This window comes from Equus caballus, chromosome 6 (genome assembly GCF_041296265.1).
Source record: "Equus caballus isolate H_3958 breed thoroughbred chromosome 6, TB-T2T, whole genome shotgun sequence".
In the NCBI taxonomy this organism is placed as follows: domain Eukaryota; kingdom Metazoa; phylum Chordata; class Mammalia; order Perissodactyla; family Equidae; genus Equus; species Equus caballus.
In genome coordinates this window covers 93,075,467-93,100,055 of record NC_091689.1, presented here as the reverse complement: position 1 = coordinate 93,100,055, position 24,589 = coordinate 93,075,467, and the positions used below count along the sequence as shown (strand labels likewise).

Genomic DNA, 24,589 nt, shown 5'->3' with positions numbered 1-24,589 from the left:
GGCTCTGTAATTTCTATCTCTGAGCCTTTTGTTTCTTCATCCCTGAAATGCGGATGGTAATACCTGTCCACTGGGCAGCTGTGAGGATGTGTGAGCTCATGTGTGAAAAATGCAGAGCACAGGCCTTGACCCACAGTTAGAATTCAGTTAACTGGTGGCATACAGATGTCATTATCATTCGTGAAGAAACAAAATAAATTATACTTGTACACATATTTATGCAAACCAAGGAAGGATAAAAACACGTTAATAGGGGCTGGCCCCGTGGCCGAGTGGTTAAGTTCGCGCGCTCCGCTGCAGGCGGCCCAGTGTTTCGTTGGTTCGAATCCTGGGCACGGACATGGCACTGCTCATCAAACCACGCTGAGGCAGCGTCCCACATGCCACAACTAGAAGGACCCACATGAAGAATATACAACTATGTACCAGGGGGCTTTGGGGAGAAAAAGAAAAACAAATTTTTTAAATCTTAAAAAAAAAAAAAAAAAACCCATGTTAATAATTTGAAAACAATCCATGGGTAAATGACGGACTTCGAGATACTTTAAAACACACAGCAATAATTTAACATTCAAATGCTACCATTTTATGGTGCTCCCTCTAAACTACAAACTTCTATTAACACTCCTGAATCGGTAAATAAGATCATGTGATAAGGTGCTTAGATATGGTGATTACTGCAGGCGCCTGTGGTCTGCCCTGTACGGTGGCTGCTGACACTGATGACCTCTGTGTGTGTAGTGTAGGAACTGCACATTTCCTGGCTGCAGCACCAAACCAGATGCAGAACACTGTCTTTCAGCTTGAGTCACGGCAAGCAGGCAGCACAGCCTCATGGCTCTGGGAGACAGGGCTGGAGAGCAGGGCAAGAGGCATCTCGCCACCCCTTGTTCTTTGGGGAAGAAGTGAGGGCTGATTACGAAACAAATGCACGTGTACAAGGAGTCTCTAATTTCCGACCTTCTCCTAAAATGGCAAAGCAGATCTTGAGAGAGTAAAAGCAGAGTCCTACTTTATCCATGCTTACGTTGTCCATGACGAACAGACAGTCTGAGAGTGAATAACTCTTACTGTTGAATGAATGAGGAAATCAATGAAGCCTCAAAGGGAAGATTCTCTCGGTGAAATGGCTATGGGGGAGCTGAGAGGCACAGGGGGTTGACCCACACAAGCATTCACTGGGTTATTCCCTGATTTTCCACTAACTGTTGAAATGTGAGCACCAAAATTTTAAGTCAGCTATTAGCAAGGCTGTTGTGAGGGTGTTTCTCAGAGTCTGTTTACAAAAATGGTTTGGAACTTCACACCAAGCGATACACAAATAACATGTGATGATCTGGATGTGTTTCTCACGGTTGTGGCACATATCTCCTTAGAATGAGGGCACATTTAGTACATTCTCACCTTACACAATTACTGCAGGCACATGGAATAAGTGTTTGCGATATAGATCATAACACAGATAACAGCTAAATGTTAGTTAGGACTTATTAAGTGCAGACTCTAGGCTAAGTGGCTTTCCATGTAAGACTCATGAGTCCTCCATACAATTACCTGAAACAGCTTACTATAACATTGCTACCAATAGTGTCAACGCCAGGACTCATACCCAAACTATCTGATTTCAGAGCCTAAAAGATGAACCACTATGTTATCTGACCAACAGCCTTCATTTACATTGATTATTGAAATAATCAATATTTGCACAATTGTGTATTGTTGTTTTTAAAAAGCTTCACTTTTCTTACCTGCTGAAAACCCTCTGTCAAGCATAGGTGACTATTTCTAAAACTGGTTCTGATGTGACTCAGATTTAATTTGAAGCTGTTCCCTATAGCTACGTGTGGAATTTGGGATGCCTATAACTGTCTTCCTCATTACTGTATCCATTTGGATACAGAAACATCCTGGAGTTACCTGGTCCAAACTCTGACAGTTTGGGTACGAGGCTTCTCTACCGGACTAAACTGAATACAGTGCAGCCGCATAGCGATGCCCAGCACCCAGCATCCATCCGGACCTCCACACAGACCTGGGGATATTTTTGAAAAATGAGGAAGTCTTGAAACCTCCTCCCAAGAAGGACAAGCATTATGCTCACTAATGACTCCAGAGCAGTTCTGGGGGCCACTTCAGACCGGCTCTGATGATGTCTTTCCATTCTGATAGAAACGATGCTTCTGGAACCATAAGAATGGAAGAAAAGCTGGAGAAGAGGATGGTGAGGATAAAAAAAGCAGAAAGGCTAGTCTTGCTTTTTAATCTAAAGGGACCTGAGGTTCTCTGGACTTGACAGATATGGGTTCTGGCTTCCTGTTCTTTCCGATGACAAGTGTGTCCTAAGTGGGTGGATCTGGGTCCCCAGAAAGCTCCAGTTTCTCCCCTTTGCACTCTGCCTTTCTTGTTCTTCTTTTTCCAGCAATGATATACATGGAAAGGTGGGTGAACAGTCTGCCGGGCTTGCCTGAGGAAGGTCGAATTTGAAACTTGTAACTGTAATGACTTAACTATCCAGCTGGTCAGCAATGGTTCGTGGGGAGACCATCCCACTAAATGCCAAAGTAACCAGGAGTCCATATCAATAGGCAGCTTCCAAGGATTAAAATTCTTTTTTTTTAAAATAAGATTATTTTGGGCTGGCCCGGTGGCGCAGCAGTTAAGTTTGCACGTTCTGCTTCAGCGGCCCGGGGTTCGCCGGTTCGGATCCCAAGTGTGGACATGGCACCGCTTGGCAAGCCATGCTGTGGTAGGTGTCCCACATATAAAGTAGAAGATGGGCACAGATGTGAGCTCAGGGCCAGTCTTCCTTGGCAAAAAAGAGGAGCATTGGCTGCAGATGTTAGCTCAGGGCTAATCTTCCTCAAAAAAAAAAAATTATTTTGGAAATTTGAAGCTTTTGCCTTTAAGCACATCTCTTTTTTTTTTTTTGAAGATTTTATTTTTTTCCTTTTCTCCCTAAAGCCCCCCAGTACAGTTGTATATTCTTCGTTGTGGGTCCTTCTAGTTGTGGCATGTGGGACGCTGCCTCAGCATGGTTTGATGAGCAGTGCCATGTCTGCGCTCAGGATTCGAACCAACGAAACACTGGGCCACCTGCAGCGGAGCGCGCGAACTTAACCACTCGGCCACGGGGCCAGCCCCAAGCACATTTCTTAAAGATTTTATTTCTCCTTCTTCTCTCCAAAGCCCCCTGCTACATAGTTATATATATTTTTAGTTGTGGGTCCTTTTAGTTGTGGCATGTGGGATGCCGTCTTAGCATGGCCTGATGAGCAGTGCCATGTCTGCACCCAGGACCTGAACCTGCGAAACCCTGGGATGCTGAAGCAGCACGTGAACTTAACCACTTGGCCACGGGGCCGGCCCCCAAGGATGAAAATTCTTTGAGTACCAGAAAATCTGTCTAAGAAGAGAACTTCTAGGTGGTAAACAAGCAGGCATAGAGAGAGAGAGAGAGAGTGTGTGTGTAATTACCATATGTTCCCCAGACCCTCTCTTCAAGAGTCAGGAACTTATTCCCCCAACTACTGGGAATACTGGCTGCTGGCTGTTGAGACTCAGCTGATCCCTCTCTTGGAATTGCCTTCCACCAAAGGGAGCTGCCTCATCCCAAGATTACTTATCTACTCGCCAAGGGCAGCTCAGATCCAGTGACTGCAGGACACAGGCGAGGCCCCCTTGTCTGGATCTGAGACAACTCTAAAGAGCCATCCCAGCTCCAGGGCTCCCACGGGTCCAGTGTCACCCTCTGCCCAGCCCTGCCTTGCCCACTCCCTGAGCGAGGGGAGAGCACTCTCTTGAATCATCTCCCAAGATCACAAAGCCAGTCAACAGAAGAGCTGGGATTCAGATGCAAATCCACTTGACTCTCAGCCCTAGGTTTCCAGCAACTTCATCAAGTCCTTGACTTTGAGTTACAAAATACGTACCCTTACATCTTAGCCAGACATTCAAAGTCCCTTTTGACTTGTCCTTTCTAGCCTCACATCCCATCACTCACTCCCATACAACCCCTGGTCCAGTCACACCAAACTCTCCTTTCCCTGAACGTGTTACGCTTTCGCTTTCCCTGGAATCGCTCACTGTCCTTGTCTGCCGCATGACCGCGTCCTTCTACAGGTCTCGCTTCGAGTATTCCCTCTTCTGTGAAGAACTTCCCGACCCCTCAGTAGGGTCAAATCTCCAGCCTTCAAGCTCCCTGCACGGCTGTGCTCCCCGTAGCAGGGTGACTGTTAATTATTGTAATGAGTTTCTTGCAGGCAGGGACGTGTCTTTTAAATCTGCTTCCCCAGCCAGGCATTTTAAAGACGTTTTGTTGAATGAATAAATAAACGAACTCAACTGAGGCGCTGGTCCCACAGGCCTTGGCTGAATGGCTGCCAGCACCCCCACGACTGGGAAGCATCCCATAGCACCATGCAAATTTGGATAAACTGTGACCTTTTTGAGCACGAGGACTAGTTTTCCTTAACCTAGGTAGCCTTTCCAAGACCTAACACCGCCTCCTGCTCACAGAAGATGCTCGGAAACACCCAGTGAAACAAATGAGGTCTTGGCTGAAAGACCAAGAGAAAATTATTTCACTTTCAAGGCTCAGTCTAAAACATGTTTTAAAATCTCTACTTTTTAAGATACATGGGATATTTCTCTACCTATTTTATTCTCAATTAATATGCTTAGTTCCAGGTTTAAAAAATTTCTCCTTTGTTTGAAACATTTCTTTTCCTATTTAATAGACCAAAAGATGACTGAGAGTTTGCTACATTCCATTTCAGGTCAGAAATCGAACCTAACGTGGACACATCAAACGTGACCAAGAAGTCCAGCTGGCCTACTTAACACTACGTCTTTGTTTCTTAAGGGGCCTCTTTGAAACATAAATATGTCATTAATCTACAAGGTGTTTTTCCCCCCACTTTTTGAAACTAATAATTACTTACTGCACAGAGGTACAGATATTGGGATAGGCACCAAACACCACCAGTACAAAGCGGAGGGAGGGCAGCAGCGAACCCTTGTCCTATAAACATAAAAACCGAAAGCCAGGCTTCTTGAGCAAGTAGCTGCATTCTCTACACAGGAAATGGCCCAATTTTGCTATTATTCTCAACAAAAATGTCCAAACAACAGAAAAATTGCTGAGAGCCGGCTGAGACTAACAACAATGATAAGAAGCCTAAAAACCCAGTTCTTATTTTTTTAATGGATTTGGGGAGGAGGAAGCTCTCTGGCACATCAGGGACAGGATTTTCTGTGCCTGGTGGAATCTGTTTCACGTCTCTCTCTTCTGTTCCACTGCTGGTCTGGTGGGAGCGAGAAAAGACCGTGGTAACATTTTCCTGAGAAAGCAGCACATCTGGCTATCTTGTTCTTCACAAGTTTCTGATCACGTGTGAGCCCGAAACACAATTTTTAAGGCTCTTCCTCTCTGGTCTTATTTTTCATAACTGCAGGCAGGCCGTTCCCAAGGACAGAAGTGCAATTTGTAGGCACATGTCATTTCAAAATTGTTCACGTCACAGAATGAGTGTTCTGTTTAAGTATGCCTGCTCAGGTTTAACTTTTTATTCTGCATCTTTAAAATACTCATCATTTATTTATTTTTTTTACCTAATATTCATGGAGTATAATTAAGTAAATAAGACACCAAACCCTTCTCGGTTGTGGTTTCAGGCAAAGCGGCTGCGGCAAAGGCCACTGCGGCAGGATTCACACAGTGTACCTTTTTAAACATCCTGGTGGAATCCTCACTGATCTGCATGAACCGCATGATCACGTTGTTCAGGTAGATGTCGCTCAGGGTGGCGTGGTCTTTGCTTTCTCTCCTCACTTGGTTCAGCAGCAGATACCAGCAGTTGACTGGAGACAACAAGTTCTGGTCTTTCCTAAGAAGGGAAGAAAGACAGAACCACCGTCAAAGTCAAAGCTGTCAGTGAGTGCGGGGAGTCACCACGGCAGACCAGGAGCCACAACAGACGGCTGCTGAGGCTGTTCCCCCTACCCCGGGCATGGCTCATGCCAAGACACTCGACAGCCAGCAGAACTGCCTTCCAGGCTGTGACGGCACAGAGCCAGCAATTCCCTAGGCGTGGAGGGAAACACTTGGACCAAGAACATCCCATAAACTCACACTCCTGACGAGGGTCACGGGCCCTAACACACACAGCACTCGGGCACACCTTCAGCCTGACATGCCCATCGAAGGAGCAGGGTATGTTTACACACAAACCTCCTGACTCCTGTCTCACAGACAGACTGTGGTTTGCCAGCGCACACAAAGTCGGCTTTGAATGTTCAGGCTGTGGTTGGAAAAGAGAGCTGGCTAGGTATGCTGTCCACGGAACACAAATTTGAGGGTTATTTATTAATCCCCTGATACATAACCTCCAGCCTCCCCAAAAAGTGTTCCCAGGAATAAGAACGTCATAGCCTTGTCCCAGGGCTCATAAACAGAACCAAGAAGTCTGCTGGCTCGTGACTTATCACATGTCCTATTTAAACCCATTAAACTATTGCAGATTTGTAACTACACCTTGCTTTGTTCTAGATAATAAGGCTAAAGGTGAACAGAAACCACGAAAGATGACTTGTAAAAGATCTTAAAGAACAACTCTGAACAAAAACAGTGACCAACTGGGATGTTACGGCTTCCAAAAAGGAAAAAAAAAAAAAAAAAAATCAAAGTACAATGTTTTTTTTTTTTACTTTACAATCTAACTGTAAATTGCAAAACGGCACGGAATGTTTATCCCAACTCAAGGATACTGGCGCCCTTTTATCAGACGTGTTATCCTCCCATTACTCATGATCATTTATGACTCTAAATATTAGTTAAATTTGGAAAGAAATCATTAAGTCGAGTCTTTCTGTGATTAAGTCCTGCAGATTCAGGCTTTAACGCTGCATCAAGTCGAAACCCTCTGAGAAGAAAGATGGAGTAGAGGACTGAAGTGGGATGGGTGTTGGGAGAACTCCTGATCCAGGGTCCTAGCACTGTGCCCGTGGAGATGCCCCCGTCCTCGCGCTGGCACACTGGGAATCACACCCCATCTGGAGAACCCGCTTTCTGCTCTGAGCTGTGGGGTGGGGGCCGCGGCTGCACGGCCGACAACTGGCGCTTGTCTGCCACACTCTCTCCACCGGGCAGAGGGGTGCCCTTCTACGTTAACTGTTAGTACATCCTTCAGGCTGAAGTAGCCCATAAATTCTCTGCGAACACTTCATACTTTTTCCCATCCTCCCTGCCCTGCCCATGGTAAGCATCAAATAAGTTACTACAATCATTGAAAAAAGCGCATTATTGCCTTAATAAGTGATAATAATATCAACAACAACAACAATAACCAGGGCAGCAGCTTTCATTCGCTGAGCACCTACCGGAAGAACCAGCACACACAAGTCAAGAGCAGAGAACACGGAGCTGTACTATTCAGGTTCGAATCCCAGAACCACCACTTCCTGGCTGTGTGATCTTGGCCAAATTATTTAAATCTCTTTGTGCCTCCGCCACTTCATTTGTAGAACGGGTAAAATAACAGGACTTATCTCATAAGGTTATTATGAGGATTATCTGAGTTACTATGTAATTTTAACGCTGACTAGAATGCCTTAGGCCCGTAGTAAGTGCTGTATAAAGTCAGCTGTTTTTAGCCAGCAGCTGGTCTAAAGACTTACACACACTCACTCCGCCTCATCCTGACCACTGCATTTTAAGGCAGAGATTCCTGTATCCCTCCGTCAACGAGAGAACCAAAGCTTAGCGAGGGGCAGTGATCTGCGGAAGACCAAAGCTAGTATTAGAGTCTGTGAGTCCAGGGAGGCTGATCTGAGCCTTGGTCTTTCAGCCATGCAGTCGGAACCTTGGGCCAAGGATTGGTCCACACAGTGAGCATCCTCAAACTGAGGAAGAGCCAGACTCCACGGTTCAGCTTAAATGACTGGTAAGGTTCGGGTGCTAAAGGTTTAACACTTATTTGGTGAAGAAGACAAGGAATATTGAGTGCATACCCCAAGCCAGCTATCAATCACATCAAGGACTCTGTCATGTTTCTCATTTAATGGTCATATAATCTTATTTTACAAATTAGGAAACCAAGGCTCGGAGAGGTTGGGCAACTTGACCAAAGTCACACAGTAGAGCCAGCATTCAAACCAGGTCTGTCTGACACTTTAATAAAACCTGTCTTTGATTTTTTTTCCTAATCCTGGTTTGTCCTATCTATAGACATTATCCATCTTATCTTCAGTCCCACATTCAATAATAAACTTATTCAAGTCAAAGGAAACTCCAAGCTGCTTATCTTTTGACAAAAACTAGTAAATAAACCAGGAGAAACCAAAAGCTGATCCACTAAAGGATGAGACTAGGGGGCACGGCCCACGCTGGTTCCAGTTCACAACCAATGACCAAGTGCAGAACACAGAAGACATTCAACAATGCTTACTGAGTGGGTGAATGGGCTGTCTTCTTATTTGCAATCACTTTAAAGAGGGACGGTCACTATAGTGAATATAGCACTGGCTCCCGTCTCCTCTTTCCAGCTCCAGTCTCCGTCAAACACATTTGACATTCGTTCACCCTGGGAATCATCACTAAGATTTATCTCTATGCTGGACCAACACAAGAGGTTAAAGTCATCCAAAAAAAAAAAAAAAAAAAGAACCTGAAACTAAGATATACAACTATGTACCCTGGGGGGATTTGGGGAGATAAAGCAAGGAAAAAAAAAAAACCTGGTTAAAATTAAAAAAAAGAGAGAGAGAGAGAGAGAAAGACCCCCTGTCCAGAAGAGCTCTGCATTTGCTTCTGCAAAAGTACCCCAGGGGCAGTTCTCACCCTACTTTTTATGTAGCCTCCAAAGCCAAGGAAGGGTGCAAATGAGGCCGCTGGTGAAGGCCACGCCGGGCTTCTCTGCAGCCCTCTCATCTGGAGTGCAGGCTGAGAGCAGACTGCCTGCCTCTCTGCAGGTGGGCAGGGGTCCTCTGATTCACCACCTCACTGCCACAGGAGATGCTCTGGGCCTGAGTTTGGGCTAGGATGCAGTGCGATAGGGCTAGTGGTGGGGAAGCCCTCGGTCCCAACTCTTTAGCCTGCACAACCCTCATCTTCTGTCCCCACGTGGGACCAAAGGGTGGATACAACCCCCACATCGCTTTTCAGTTCCCTCTTCCTTTTTTGGCCCCTGGAAATTTCCCTTACTTTCCTATGAGTTCCATGATACATTTAAAACAATGTCGACTATGTTCTAATCAGCATTTCTGGGAGTTTTGTAGCAGAAGTATTTTTCAGATTACCTAGTCTTGTATTTCCAGAAATGAAAGACTGTGCTGCCCTTTTCATATCTCTGAAACATACCTATTTCTTTCTACCTCCAGTGTTGCTGGTTTATGCCATTACCGCAAGAATCCCCTCATGGTCTCTCTCCTTCGACTATATCTTCCTCCGGTCCACGATACTATCTATGGGCTTTGTCATCATTTTAAAATGCAGGTCTGAGCTGGTCATCCTTTACTTAAAACTCTCCAAAGGCTTCTCACGCTCTCAGGATAAAGTCCAAACTGACCAGTGTGGTCCACAGGCCTCAATGATCCCGCACAATGTGTGCGTGTACCTTGACAGCTCACCACCTCACTACTGGCTCCCACTGGAATACTTCCTGTTCCGCAAAGCTGCCCTCTACCCTTCCCTTCTGGCCCCTTGTGTACGACGTTCCCCCTTCCTGGTCCCCTCTGGTCCCCAGTCCTCCAGGCCTTCACCTATGTATCACTTCTTCCAGGACTTTTCCTTGACTGTCCATCCTCACTTCCCTATAAAATGGATTTCCGTCCGGTCGACGTAACGGCATCCTGCGCTTACTCCTCTTGTAACGCTGTATATTCTATGGGAGTTGTCTGCCTACTTGTCTCTTTCTATCTCTTGGATTTAAATTATAAAATAAATCTCATTATCAGAAAAACCTGAATGTATTTTTTTAACACATGAAGTACAATTAATATAAAGTTTAATTATACTCAATCATAAGCATTTTACCGAAGATTCTTGTCCTAAGTCAGTCTCAATTGCAATGATCACAAACATGATGGCTATGGGACGGGGACTAAGCTTAAACAACCCTTATTGCTCATTTTCATGTACGATCACTACAGAAATCCTGAGGTCTCTGGTTGAGGAAGCAGCTCTTTTAAATGTGCCCATTCAAATATCTACCTGTGGTAGATATCAACTCCCAGGTTTTTTGTAATCATGAATTTTATAAACACACATTTTTTCTTCTCATAAAGTTAATCACAAATACATATCTATTGGAAAGAGAAAAATATCGAGAGAATACCATTAGTTTAAAATGTGATAAATTGATGCTCATAAATGATAAATGCAGAGGGTTGCTTGTACTTATGGGGATCTGCCAATCAACAGCTTACCAGACAAAAGTGGAAAATTCTAAAACCAGTAAGGGTGGTAAAAGGTAGGATGTCACCTTGGAAAGGTGAATTTGAATCACGTCTCTCTTACTTGTATTGTTGATGATCCTTAGTGCTTCTCGTTTTTGCCATGAACCTTTCAGCTAACTTCTCTAGGTTCCGAGAATATTCCGTCTCAATTTCTGCTTTTTTCCGGAAGAAATCTTGCAGGTCCTGGAGAAGCTGAACTCGCATCTCCGTTTGCTGCTCCAGGCATTTCTGCTGTTCTACCAGTTGAGCTCGGATTTCTAAGGAGAGAAGAGAATCCATTTGATGATTTCACGAAAATGACTGAGGTGTGCTGGTCCGTGCAAGGTGAAAGTAATGCATCCTATTATACATTTACCTCTGTATTGGACCTTTACGAGACTGTGGTCCAGGTTGGGTCTTTAAATAAGATATCTGCTGACTCTTTAAAAGAATGAGACAAGCTTCAGGAAAGAATGTAATAAATTAGAGTAGAAACATGGGTTGCATTTGCAATGCTACAAACACGCATGCAGTCATCAGGGAAAGAAATTGAAGCCTTTTAGATAACAATTCGTAACATGTGACATCTTTGAGCAGCTGAGCACATTGTAATTTTTTTCAACAGCATTTTTACCTCAACTATCCCTTTTGAGTTTGAAAGGCAAAAAAGTGAGCATCATTTCTTCCAGACTTCTGAAGCACCACACACCGCCAGTTGGCACACACAGACACTGACATCTGGGAATTTTCATTTCGTGTCTAAATGTCTACTTTGTAAAACACATAGCTTCAAGTTTTACAGGGATGCCCCGTGCCTAAAAATAATTCCTTTCTATATCCAAATAATCTGTTCATAACGGGGTGACGCTCAGATTCCACTTCAGTACGCTGTTCGCAGCAAAGGTCTTCACTTGGCCCTCGCTTTTTATACATTGTGCAAACTAGCAGCCTTATCGACACATATAATCCTGAAAAGAATCTTTTGACAATTTTAATGATGAGGAACGCGAAGCTTAGTCATCTAGTGATTTAACTGAAACACGAAAGCAAAAAGTGTGTCATGCAAAACCATCTGTAAATGACTGTAACAATGAAACGTGTGTGTTTTGGAAAATAAGATACAGTAACTAATAACAACTGAGCTGTTTTTGTTCTAAGACCCAGGGCTAACCTCCAAAGACAAGACTGTTCAGACTGGAAAACTTCTTTATTTCATTTTCCCCAGCGTCAGTGGATATTCCCCAAAAGTGAGGGCTGCATCTAATTCAGTGGTGTTAACAGAAATCAATGTCCAAATAACACCTCCTCAGTCTCCTTTTATTATTTTTCAATAGAGAAAGACTGAGCTGACGATATACATGCATATGCTTGACCACGTTTAATCAAGCTCATTAACAGCACAGTGCTGGGGCCGGCCCACTGATGCAGCGGTTAAATGCACGTGTTCTGCTTCGGCGGCCCGGGGTTCGCCTGTTCAGATCCCGGGTGCGGACATAGCCCCACTTGGCAAGCCATGCTGTGGTAGGCGTCCCACATATAAAGTAGAGGAGGATGGGCACGGATGTTAGCTCCAGGCCAGTCTTCCTCAGCAAGAAGAGGAGGATTGGCAGCAGATGTTAGCTCAGGGCCAATCTTCCTCAGATAAATAAATAAACAGCACAGTGGTGAAGTTCTGAATGGGGAGTCGGCAAATATGCTCAATATAATGATAGCTAATAACCATCGAACACTTACCATTCTACACCTCACTGAAGTAGGTTCTATCATTACCCCCACTTTACAGAGAACAAAACTGAGGTTTCCGGAGATTCAATACTTTACGCAAGGACTTCAGCTAGCGAGTGGCACCCCTGGGGCCTCTAACCCAGGTCTGGCCGTCAGATTCACGGAACTTCTGCCCACCTCCCATCCACGCTGCATGTGTTGCGCGTCCACAGTGTGCCAGGCCCACATCCTGACAAAGAAGATACAACAACTAGGAACCAAGGTCTCTGCCCTCGGTGAGGTCAGGTCGCAGGCAAACCCTGGGGACAGCCTGCAGGAAGAGACGGAAGCACTGCTCAGACGTCCTCTCTTGGTTTCTCCACTTCTGGATTGGGGGATCCTATTGTTAATCCCACACAAGTGTGGTGAACACCAGAGGGACGACGTTATTACGGCTTTTAACTACCAGGAACAGCATCTGGTTTTTAGTCCATCAAAGTAAGTGTTTTTCAATACAGTATTATAATCAACGTGTCTGCCAAACTCTTTCCCCCACAAATACAGAACTATTTTTGTTTCATAAAGAAAAAAAAAAAAATCAAGGGTGGGTATTTCTCATTCACAAATTCCAGTCAGTCTTTTAAGATGAAGTAATTTTAGCACATCTTGCTGTGCTAAGAGAAAATAAATCAATCGTCCTAGGCTGTCAACTAGTTTTCTCTGTTTTTCAGTCTTTTGGGTTTCTTTACAGTTGCCTTAGTGCCAAATAAGAAATAAAAGTGACTGAGAGTATAAATCTCATCAGAAGTACACAAAAATTATATGGGCTTCCTTCTTGGGTCTCATTCTTAGATTTTCTCCTGCTTGTTTCCTTCGGGATTTAAAATCAAGAACTAGGGAGTTTTGAGAAGGAGGACTCTCTTTCAACAGTTAAAATCTATCCTCATTTTGCAAGGAGTAACTGTTACTTCATGTTATCTGTAATTTTCCAGTCAAAATATGACACCAGCAGCATTTTCAATAGTGGAAATATGGAGGGACAGAACCTAGGGTATCATTGTGAGAAAATAAATTATGCTTCAAAAACTAGAGAAGGAAAATCCATTCCATTACCTCTTTAATTTCGAAAAGTCTAAGACAAATGAGGAAAAGATCACAAAAAAAGATCATAAGAAAAAGAAACAAATATAAAAGTACTACCATAAGAAATGCTTGTTAGGAAGACAAAACTTTTGGATTCCTCACACCATATCAGAGCTGTAAGGCAGCATAATACAGTAGATCACCTCCCCGCACGTATGGTATGGCTTTATTAATGTGACCTTCACGAGATTTGGGCTAACCTAAAATGGCACTGAAGAATTTAACAGATTGTGAAATAAACGCTTAGTCATATAAATCTTGGTCCATTGCTCAGAAGAGATGAAGGAAGCCTGTGGTGCACTGGTCCCCACACTGTATGAATCATGTGATGGGACCACAGGTGCCTACAGGGTGTAGCCCCACTGACATCCCGGGTACCAGAGAATCACTAGGGCGGCAACAGCTGAAAGCATCACATCAAGGAGTGATTTCTAGAGAATCTGTGAGTCTTGCTTCTGTTGAAGAGGTTGTAGCTTGCGTCCTACCTGCAGATTCTTTAAGGGCACTCTTCCTAGGCCCTTTATTAGCTTTCTTGGATTAGTATTGACCTGCATCTTTTTTTTTTTTTTTTTTTTACAGATCTAAGCTGCATTTTAGTTTAGTGACCAAGACACTACTGAGCTCCTATTTTGTGTTAGGCAGGGTCCAAGGCACTGGAGTTACAAGTATTTCTTAGACACAGCTCCTTTTGGTAGGGAAACCAAATCCTAAACTGATGCTATCAATACACTGTGCCCAGTGCTATAATAAAGGAACGCGCCAGGAAGCTATGGGCAGAGGAGCCGATCCAGATCATGGAAGCGCTTGGAAGATATCAGACCCCACAGGATAAGTAGGTTACAAGATAAGATGGCTGCAACTACGAAGAAAGTGAAAAGACAACCCATAAAAAGGGAGAAATGATTTGCAATTTACATATCTATTAAGGAACTCCTATCTAGAATATATAAAGAACACTTACAACTCAATAACAAAAACACAAATAACCCAATTTAAAAAATGGGCAAAGAATCTCAACAGACATTTCTCCAAAGAAGATATACAAATCGCCAATAGCACACGAAAAGTAGCTCAACATCATTAGCCACCAGGAAGATGCAAACCAAAAGCACAACGAGGGGCCAGCCTGGTGGCGTGGTGGTGAAGTTCACGTGCTCCGCTTCGGCAGCCTGGGGTTTGCAGGTTCGGATCCCAGGCGTGGACCTAGCATCACTTGTCAAGCTACACTGTGGCAGCATCCCACATAAAATAGAGGAAGATTGGTACCAATGTCAGCTCAGTGACAATCTTCCTCAAGCAAAAAGAGGAAGATTGGCAACAGGTGTTACCTCAGGGCCAATCTTCCTCACACACAAAAAAAGCACAATGAGATACCACTTTGCACCCACTTGGATGGCTATAATCAAAAAGACAGACAATAGCAAGTGTTTGTGAGGATGTAGAGAAACTAGAACCCTCATATATTGCTGGTAGGAATGTAAAATTGTACAGCCACTTTTGTAAAACAATCTGGCAGTTCCTCAAAAGGGCAATGTACAGCAGATAAAGACTGAGCAAATCTACGCCTAGGTATATATCCAAGAGAAATGAAAACATATTTCCACACAAAAACTTACAGCAGCGTTATTCATAATAGCTGAAATGTGGAAACAACCTAAATGTCCATCAACTACTGAAGAGAGAAACAAGATGTGTTATAGCCACACAATGGAATATTATTCAGCCATAAAAAGGAATGAAGTACTGACTCATGCTACAGTATGAATGAACCTTGAAAACAGAAGCACAGTGCATGAAACTAATCACAAAAGGCCACTGCTGGGCCATGAACGTGAAATGTCCAGAATACACTAATCCACAGAAGCAAAGTACATTCGTTGTTGACTAGGGTGGAAGGAGTTGGGGAAATGGAGGTGACTGCTAAGGGCTGCGGGCTTTCTTTTTGGGGTGATGAAAACATTCTGAAAGTGGCTGCAGTGATGGTTACTAAACTGTGAATATACTAAAAACCAATGAATTGGACGTGCTACACGGGTGAGTTGTATAATACGTGACTATCTCAATATAGCTGTTAAAAAAAAAAAAAGAATGCTGTATCACAATTCCATGAACTTTTGGTTGTTGAGACATTTCTGAGAATGATGATAATAGTAATAACAACAAAGTAACTCCTCATATTTCCTAGTACTTTTTAGTAGTTCATCAAACTAGACGACACAAACAGGCATGCACTTTAAAACAATGTTTTCACAGAACGGCACTTGCTTCAATGTTTTTCCTTCATCCCGAATTTATCTATAAACCCGAACAGTAAATGCACTTACTGGCTAGCATCATTTGTATATTAATTGTTACAATTTCTAACGGTATAGAAAAGATTTACCTACTAGAACACCAGCAAGGGCTTGTCACCAGGACTCCCACACAACTAAACAAAGCAGCGCAACCTCTCGGAGGCAGAAAAATGCCGTCTCTGAGGAGGCTCTAAGCAGACATTATTTAAAGCCAGGGCAGCACCTATTAAATAATAATAATGGCTGTTTTAACAGGGCAAAAGTTTACTGTTTTATTTGAATGCCTATTATGTCATTTCTATTCTACCAGAGCATCATTACAGAATGATCAACATTAATAATCTGACAAGAATAATACACAGATGTGCTTTCAATCTACTCAATTAATTTGTAAAAAAAATTATTTTTGAAATAGTTCCTCTAAGCTATAAAAATTTGCTGACTAATACTTACCAAATAAATGGAATTGCCTGGGAAAAGAGGAAACGAAGGCATTTCTTGCTATTGCTGTCACAAAGGGAAGTCCTAACGCTTAAAATAAGCTTGTGAGAGACCACAGGCTGATGCGTACTGCATGGAAAGATCGAGCGCAGACAGACTGGGTGCGATACACATCATCATCCAGCAAAGAAAAACACAGTAACATTTCTAAAGCATCACAAGCCAACTCAATTATTTCATAGTCTTGTTTGGTAAGATTTTCTTATGATATCCAAAAAGTGTACATTCTCTTCGGATTCATCAGTACTTCTATCTAAAGCATGTAAGGCATCTTCCCAAATGGCAGGTGAGAGCCACTGGAATGTCTTTACGAGAAGAACCCAACGAGAGTCTAACCGGTTCCACCCACTGTTCACATGCCCATCACTCACGGGAATCTTCATACAACCTTGAAGCCTCTGATTAGCTAAACACCAAGTACAAACTTTGGTGAAATAGGCTTTTTAGGCTAGAAATTTGGAACAAAAGAAATCCATAAAAGTGAGCTTTGACTTTTTTGGTGAATAGACAGAATAAGCAAAGGCCATTTTTTCATTTCACTACAAATGTGCCCCCAAGATTTATGTTTCTCTTACCCTCTGCATGGAGAAAATCAGGTGACATCAGTACGAACCCAGGTTGGAGTTACAGTGTCATCTGCTACAAGTCATGTGACAAGGGGCAAGTCATTTAACCTCTCAAAGTTTCATTCTGTAAAACGACAGTTCCATGTGACAAGGTCATGAGAAGTGAGATGATATTCATAAAAAGCATGGTGCAATCTGTAAACCTCTATGAAACAGATGGAGATATTATTATCACCAGCATCAGCAGGCTTTTGTTAGAAAAATATTTATTGAATATTTCCTTGTGCCAGACTCCTGACTAGTGGCTGTAAACAAGAGACTGAAGTCTGGAGCCCCATCCTCAGTAAGGAGACAGACACTGCAAACAGACAGGGAGAGCTAGTGGCCTCTGGGCCTTAACGCAGGCATGGGGAGGAAGTCTCCATGGCTGGGCAAAGAGGCCTGCGCTGAGGAGGTGACCATGAGGCTGACTTTGCAGTCTGCTGGCAGACGCGAGGAGGGAGGGCGTTCCAGGCTGAAGCAGATGCACACGCAGGAGGTGAGAGAGAACCAGCAGAGCTACACCAAGTGCTTCTCTGCTGCCCAGACCAAACCCTGGTTGGGGAGGGGGCTAGCCATGGGCTAGGTCAGAAAGGACCCCATGGGAAAGGCTAAAGAGTAAGATTTTTTATTTTAGGCCAGTTTCCCAACCTGGCTTGATGATAAGAACCACCTGGAGTGCTTATTATAAATACCTGTGTCCAGGCCCCTCCGCTTGATATTTGATTTTGTTGGTCTGGTAGGACCCAGAACGGAGGATTTTTATTAAATACTCCCATGAATCTTTTCACTGGGCAACTTAAGGAAACATCAGTGAGGAGGAATTGAACAACCATGAACAAGGAAGATACATAATCAGATTCGCATTCCAGAAAAATCACACACTAATTAAGCAAATAAACGAAATGCTAAGCATCCTACACCTCATGAAATAATTTCCTTTGCAAGCTATATGGTCCCCCATTTGAGTTATGAATGACTGGGCAAAAGAAACCGACAGCAACAATAAAAACCCTCACAAGAATGAATGGTATCCATGTTTCCCTGGCCGAAGCCGATTATTTTAATTAGCTATGAATCACTCATTTCTGGCATCTGGTGTGGAACTAATGAGTATTTCTATTTAATCTGTTATCAGGGAGCCAAACCTGATTTTCAAGTACATTGTGGAGAAAGCTTTAGAGCTGTACTGCCCAATACGTAGCCGTTAGTCCCACTGAGCACTGGACACATGGTCAGTCCAAACTGCGCTGTGCTCCAAGTATAAAACACACAGGATGTCAAGGCTCAGTAAGGGAAAAAAGAATGTAAAAGTGTGTCATTGATAATTTTTATATTAATTAACGTTAGAATTAAAAATTTTAGATATATTTTGTTATTTAAAAGATACTATTGGGGGCCAGCTCCATGGCGTAGAGCTTAAGTTCACACACTCTGCTTCGGCAGCCCAGGGTTTCACTGGTTCGGATCCAGGGCGCGGACCTGGCACTGCTCATCAGGCCATGCTGAGGCGGTGTCCCACATAGCACAACCAGAGGCACTCACAGCTAGAATATACAACTACGTACTGGGGGGCTTTGGGGAGAAGAAGAAGAAAAAAAAAAGAAGATTGGCAACAGATGTTAGCTCAGGTGCCAATCTTTACAAAAAGATACTATTAAAATTACTTTCACCTGTTCATCTGTTTCTTTTTTAATATGACTACTAAAAAAAATCTAAAATTAGAAACATGGGCTATCTACAAGGCAATGCTTCTCTAGGACATGAGTGAATTAGCAACTAAGTTTCTCTTAAGTGGAATCTGGAGTGTGGCGTTCCCATCAGCAAAGGTCTCTGAAGAGCTCGCAGGCTTCAGTGGAAGACAGGACTAGGGGTGAGGCAAACATGAGACTGAATCCAGAGCGTCAGGGCACCAGCTGCAGGCAGAAGAGGCGTGATGGTGGAGGAGCGACTATCGCAGTGGAATTCCTGTTTCCTCAACCGGAAAGTGGTCCCTAATCATAAGTGCCATATTCCCTTTCCAAAGGCAATGGAAGGCTTCAATGAGATGAGATACAAACAGACTTTCTCATTACGTAAAGCACTGCAGTGGCCAATTATCATAAAGTGTGTAATGAAAAAAGAAAATCAGTTTTAGATTTGACAGTATTGACTACACAAAGGAAAGATGACGGGCCACCTGGGGTCATCATCAGTGGTAGCTTTAGAAGGGGCTGGCCCCGCACTGCCTTTAAAGAATATGTAGGATTTGGAAGGCTGTGCAAATTTGGAGAATGGAAATGAAGTTTCTTAAATAAACTAAAAATGATATTTTTGATACCCTGCCCCAAAAGAGTTAGGTTCTGGGGCATACATTTAGTACGACTGTACCAAATGCAACCTTCCAGGTTACAGCCTCACAGAAAATAGAACTCTCTAAAGTCTTTTTCTACTGTCAAATTAACATATTACCAACGTTTCAAGCAAACTCAATAGCACAGACATATGAAATCAGGTTGCTTCCGTTCTAAGATCAAAACCGTGGCCTCATCCTAGAACTCTAGAGATGATTAGCATATTTGGGGGGAGGAGAGTTATGATAAAACCTTTTGGAATAAAATAAAAAACTATCATCTCAGCAGTTAATCCTCATTGTTTTAGATGTGAAAGTAAAGTCAATTTCACAACATTTCTGACACTAAAGAGAAGCTGTATCCATTTTTCTATCCAAGTTTTTATTATAACACCTTCCTTTGAAATGATGTTAACCTCACTATTATTTTAGAATAGGAGCTTACTACAGAATCATCAGTTTTCATAGCTTTTGAAAACCAAACATTCTATTTCAGCTTAGATAACATTTTCAGGCAAAGTACAGAAAATAAATTTGCACTTTTTTTTCAGATGAAAGCTAGTCAGGATAAAAGGCAATAAATTAAGGTGATCAATTATGGCAGTTTAACTACATTGCAGAAAAGGCCAATTTAAGGAAGTACAGATCTGAATGATTCACTATAGTGCTCTTATTTGGAATGCACAAGAGGCAGGGTTTCATTAACTTCCCCATAATTAAGCAAGGACATTTAAGACTGTATTAGTAGATTGATTTTTACTACTAGCAAAAAGGCAGTGTGCAGAAATCATTGATCTGTAGAGAGTACAAAGATCTCCATTTCGGAACGGCTGTGTTACTGACAAAGGTTCAAGACGCTTTCTAAACACTGACTTTCTTTCCTGATATAATTCAACAGGAAGTCTCGTGGACCAAAACATAAAATCTTACACGTGTTGTTCTCTGAGTAAGGTTTAAGAATGAAAAACTTTCAAACTAGTTTAAATCTTTTTTGTACTGAGTTAATTGCAAATTGAGCCATTCTCAAATTAAGGCTATTTCCTACGTAGCAGTAATTACAATTTTAAAGTGTCTGCTATACCACAGTTGAACCTCTCAAGCAATTTACCATTTGTATCGAACAAGAGAAAATTTAGTGAGTTCCTACTAGGTTCCAGATCCTGTGATAAGTACTTGATATAGGTGAGCTCATTTAATCCTTACAGCAATCCTGTTATGCAGTACCTCAATTAAGAGATGAGGAAAGTGAAGCCCAGAGAAGTTAAGTATTTTTTCCAAAGTCACATGATTAGTAAGTATTAGAGCTTGAATTCCCATTCAGGTTTGTCTGACTCCAAAGCCCATGATACAAAATTATACTGTTCAACAATTACACGTAGAGTGTAATGGCACAAAGCAAAAGGAAGCAGAAGTGCTCCCAGCCTGGCCTTCTAGATAACGTGTCAGAATGTATATAGATGCTGTATATAACTATTAATGTAGCAAATAAAAGTTTAAGTGCCAAGTGTCTAGCATCATTTGGAAAAGCAAAGATTACGTCTACCATTTAAAGTAAGAAAGCCAAAAGACGAGAAAAAAAAGATTCAAATATTTTTTAAAAACTAGTTAAGTGGTAGGGGCTGGCCCCATGGCCGAGTGGTTAAGTTCGCGCACTCCGCAGCAGGCGGCCCAGTGTTTCGTTAGTTCGAATCCTGGGCACGGACATGGCACTGCTCATCAGACCACGCTGAGGCAGCGTCCCACATGCCACAACTAGAAGAACCCACAACGAAGAATACACAACTATGTACCATGGGGCTTTGGGGAGAAAAAGGAAAAAATAAAATCTTTAAAAAAAAAAAAAAAACTAGTTAAGTGGCTAATGCTAATTCCCTAGTATTTCCTGAATGTCATGACTTTATGGGAAACTATGTATTTAGGTCAACTGCTTTTGTTTTAAAATTATTATTGTACTATTACTTATTATGTTATAATTACTGTAAAGTTTTGAATGAAACAGATTATAAGTCCCATGAATACACAACATTATATGTCTAAATTTCCCTATAGTACTTAATAGATAACTATCTCTGATGAATGTTTGCTTCAGTAAAGCTAAGTTATCAAAATGCTTAGTTATGCACATATGGACTTAGACCTAAATTTTGCTAATTCATAAAATGATTTTCTTTTCTTTTCTCTTTTTCTTGAGGAAGATTGGCCCTGAGCTAACATCCATGCCTATCTTCCTCTACTTTATATGTGGGACGCCTGCCACAGCATGGCTTGATAAGTGGTGGGCAGGTCTGCACTTGAGATCTGAACCTGCCAACCCCAGGCCACAGAAGCAAAACGTGCGAACTTAACCACTGCACCACCTGGCTGGCCTCTCCCTGCAACCCACTGCTCCATCACTCTCTCTTCATTCTTTGCTCCATGTGGTCCTTCTGGCATCCAACCCTACAAGGCTTCTCCCATAAACAACGTCCTATTTGGTCAACAGTGGAAAAGAACTCCAGTTAAATCCATAGGTTATCACAATGTTTTAAACTCTCAATTGAAGCTATATTTTATGTGTCTACCAGAAGAGAGCACCTTCATCTAGGAAAATGACACAGGAAACACTAATCGTTTCACTTAATTTTCTTTAGACTTCTATTAGAGACTTTGATTGGACTGCTATTGGCAACTTTATGTCTTATTTTGATTTAACTACAGCTCACTAAATGAGCGCTCTAATAACCTTTGGCTCCAAGTGAACTAGAATTCTGGATCAGGAGCTGATACAGGAAACCAGAAAGTAGTCTAGTTACCCATGCTTCTTCAACACTCATTTTACAACTGAAAGCCACAATTCTGGATCTGAAAATAAATGCCTTTCAAGTTTTAGGGTACACAATCCTTAAATAGATGGCAATTTTAAAAATCAGATAGATATGCTATACATATATATTTAAAATATATACACATACACACACATTATCAATTTATATATTATCAATTTTTATATCTCTACTTTTTAAGATTTTTCAGGCCTAAGCAAATACTGAGTATCAACCACTTTTGTTTAAATGTCAGAAAGATTAATTCTCTTCTTTAATATTTTATCTTTTCAAAGTATCAAAGAAAATGTCCAATTTGATAGACAACCTATGTATTAAAAATAACATTCTTCTATTTCATCCTCAGATATGAGCCAAACTCTGTAATAAAAGTGTGCTTCTGCTTTTACTGTCTGTACTGCACAAACATCCAACTTTTACTCACCTAATCTGAAAAAACTGAATTTCACAATGTTCACTCAACAATGGCCACCCAACAAGTGAGGACAGAAATGCTTATCCTACTGTCTGGCGAACATTTACTGGGCATCCTCCAGGTGCTGGGCTCTGAGGGAACAAAGATAAACCCAGCGCTTTTTGCCCTCAGAGCCTCTGAGGGTAGCTCCTGGTCTACAGACAGGAAAGCAGGTAACCGTTATTTCTATAATGATCATCATTTATACTGCAATGTGGTGAATCCTGCTGTGGAAGCATGAAGAAAGTGCCATGAGCACACATAGGAAGGAATGACAAATTCTGCCCAGGTAAATCAGGGAGGCTCTGAGGTGACACTGGAACTAGCAGCTAAGTAGGAATGTGCCAAGTTGGGGTGGGTACCAGAAGGGTATTATGGGCAAAAGGAGTAGTCTGTGCAAAGGCCCAGGGGTTTGAGTCTCTGGAGAGTCGGGGCATGACATGGATGGCAGTTTGTTCTGTATTGCAGGGTGATAGGTAAGCAGGGACTGCGCCAATTATTAGGGGATTTAAAAGTAAACAACCTATAGTGATAAGGGATGCTATCTTTATTCAGCTCTCTTGTCACTTACAGAGAATGCTTCAACTTATTTAACAAGTCAAAAACAAATGCATATTACTCATATTTAGAAAAGATAGCTGTAGAATTGTTCCAACTGATAAAATTATCAGGAAATGACACTTCCTGCCAATGTTTGACAATAGATTTTTAAAAACCTTTTTACACATTTAGATAAGAGAGGGCAGTGTCAGCTATATTCTATTCAATAAAAGACTGAGGATACGGAATGGAAGGATTTATAAGTACTATAAGGTGACCAGAATTGCCTTTTATTTCACTATAATTAGATTTAAATTTTGAATTAAAGTGGCTTAAAATTACAAATTATTTAAAACACCTACCTGCCTTTCTAATTTACTTTGTGGTCTATGTTGCAATTGACTCTGAATAGGTACACTCTTAAAAGATACTGTATCATTTAATCTTTACAACAAAGCAGCAGTTCAGAAATACTAAGGTAAAAATGCTAGTTATTTTCTAATTTTCTACCTCTTTCTAAGCTCTTTATAGGACGTCAAACACAGTATTAGCTTTATTGTCTCTGCCACACCCACTCCTTCACAGAGCCGCTCTTCTCTGGAAGAGATTCATTTTCAAACATGACCAGATGCACAATGGCTCTCAGTGCGCTGTTGAGAAATGCTGCCTCCTCCCTCCATATCCCCAGGACCCGCTAGCTTCTCCCCACCTCTCCCGCTGGGTGCATCTACAATCTAAACGTGGCTTTTAATTGAGTCTTTCCTCCTCAGCTCTCTGGCCACACTGTGTACCCCCGTTAAATTTCCCTGCACCTTGGGTAAGAAGCAGAAGTACTAAAAAGATGACAATGGAGGACAATGGACTGACAGACCCAGGGAAAGAGGGGAGGAGGAACATGAGAACGATAAAGGGAAACAGCTTAATGAGGAAACACAGGAGCAAAGAACCAAGGAGAGCGAGAGAAATAAGGGAGGGGAAAGGAGGAGCATGGGAGGAAGGGCAACAGGAGAAGGAAATGAAACAAACGTAAAGCAGCGAGCGTCTTGGGGAAGGCACAGAGTAAGACATGGGCGCGGAGGGATTCCGAGAGCGCTGTGCTCTCCGCATGCTCGTCTTCAGGCTCCGAGATTGCTGAAGGGTACATCTTGCTCTCAACAAATTCCAGATATCAGACTTCAGTTTGGGGTCAGCATGAGAATAAAACTTCAAGGTCAAACAAAGCATAATTTCTTCTTCTTCTTCGAAGCGAAGTGTAGGTTGTTCAGAGTTCTAAGATGTTCCCCTTTGTAAGCCTTCAGAAGCCTAGGTGAAATCAACATGGGTCATGAATGTGTCACTTCAGTTTTAACGGAATTTGCCATAAGATTCATCCATGCTCTTCCTTCACAGTACTCTAGTTTTAACATAGCTCTGAGACCAAACAGTAGAAATGCTTTGTATTCATTCTATTTTCATGGCTAGGTTTTGCAGCTCCTCGAGCATTTTAATTATCTTGGACCGCAAGGGTAGAGTGGAAAGGCTGTTAAACACAGGTAGAATCCCTCAGAATTCTTTAAATCATCTTCCTTCTCCGTAAAAATGAGCCAAATCCAGTAAGACCAAAACCTTTCCACATCGACCCACATTACAGCTTTTTTTCCTTTGAAGTTTGGATGCTTCTGGCAAGAACCCACACTATGCACAGGCACAGCTGATGTTCTCTTGGCTGGCAGCATTCAGGAAGCTGTCTGAATGGCTGGCAGGGAGCCTGCTGCTCCATTGGG

At 42.3% G+C, this 24,589-nt stretch overlaps 1 protein-coding gene across 6 annotated transcripts in view; it reads right to left on the bottom strand.

Moving 5' to 3' along the window:
• The window catches only part of SRGAP1 (SLIT-ROBO Rho GTPase activating protein 1), a 265,246-nt gene that overhangs the window by 121,112 nt on the left and 119,545 nt on the right, over positions 1-24,589 (bottom strand). For 4 of the 6 annotated variants that reach the window (XM_001491676.6, XM_005611367.4, XM_070271841.1 and 1 more), the window contains 2 exons: positions 10,514-10,709; positions 5,723-5,885 (listed from right to left, as the gene is read on the bottom strand). In XM_001491676.6, coding sequence (XP_001491726.2) covers positions 5,723-5,885; positions 10,514-10,709 — 359 coding nt within the window. Of the gene's footprint in view, positions 1-5,722; positions 5,886-6,229; positions 6,338-10,513; positions 10,710-10,807; positions 10,827-24,589 lie in introns of those variants that run through there. The other 2 variants (XM_070271844.1, XM_070271845.1) reach the window with 2 other exon arrangements.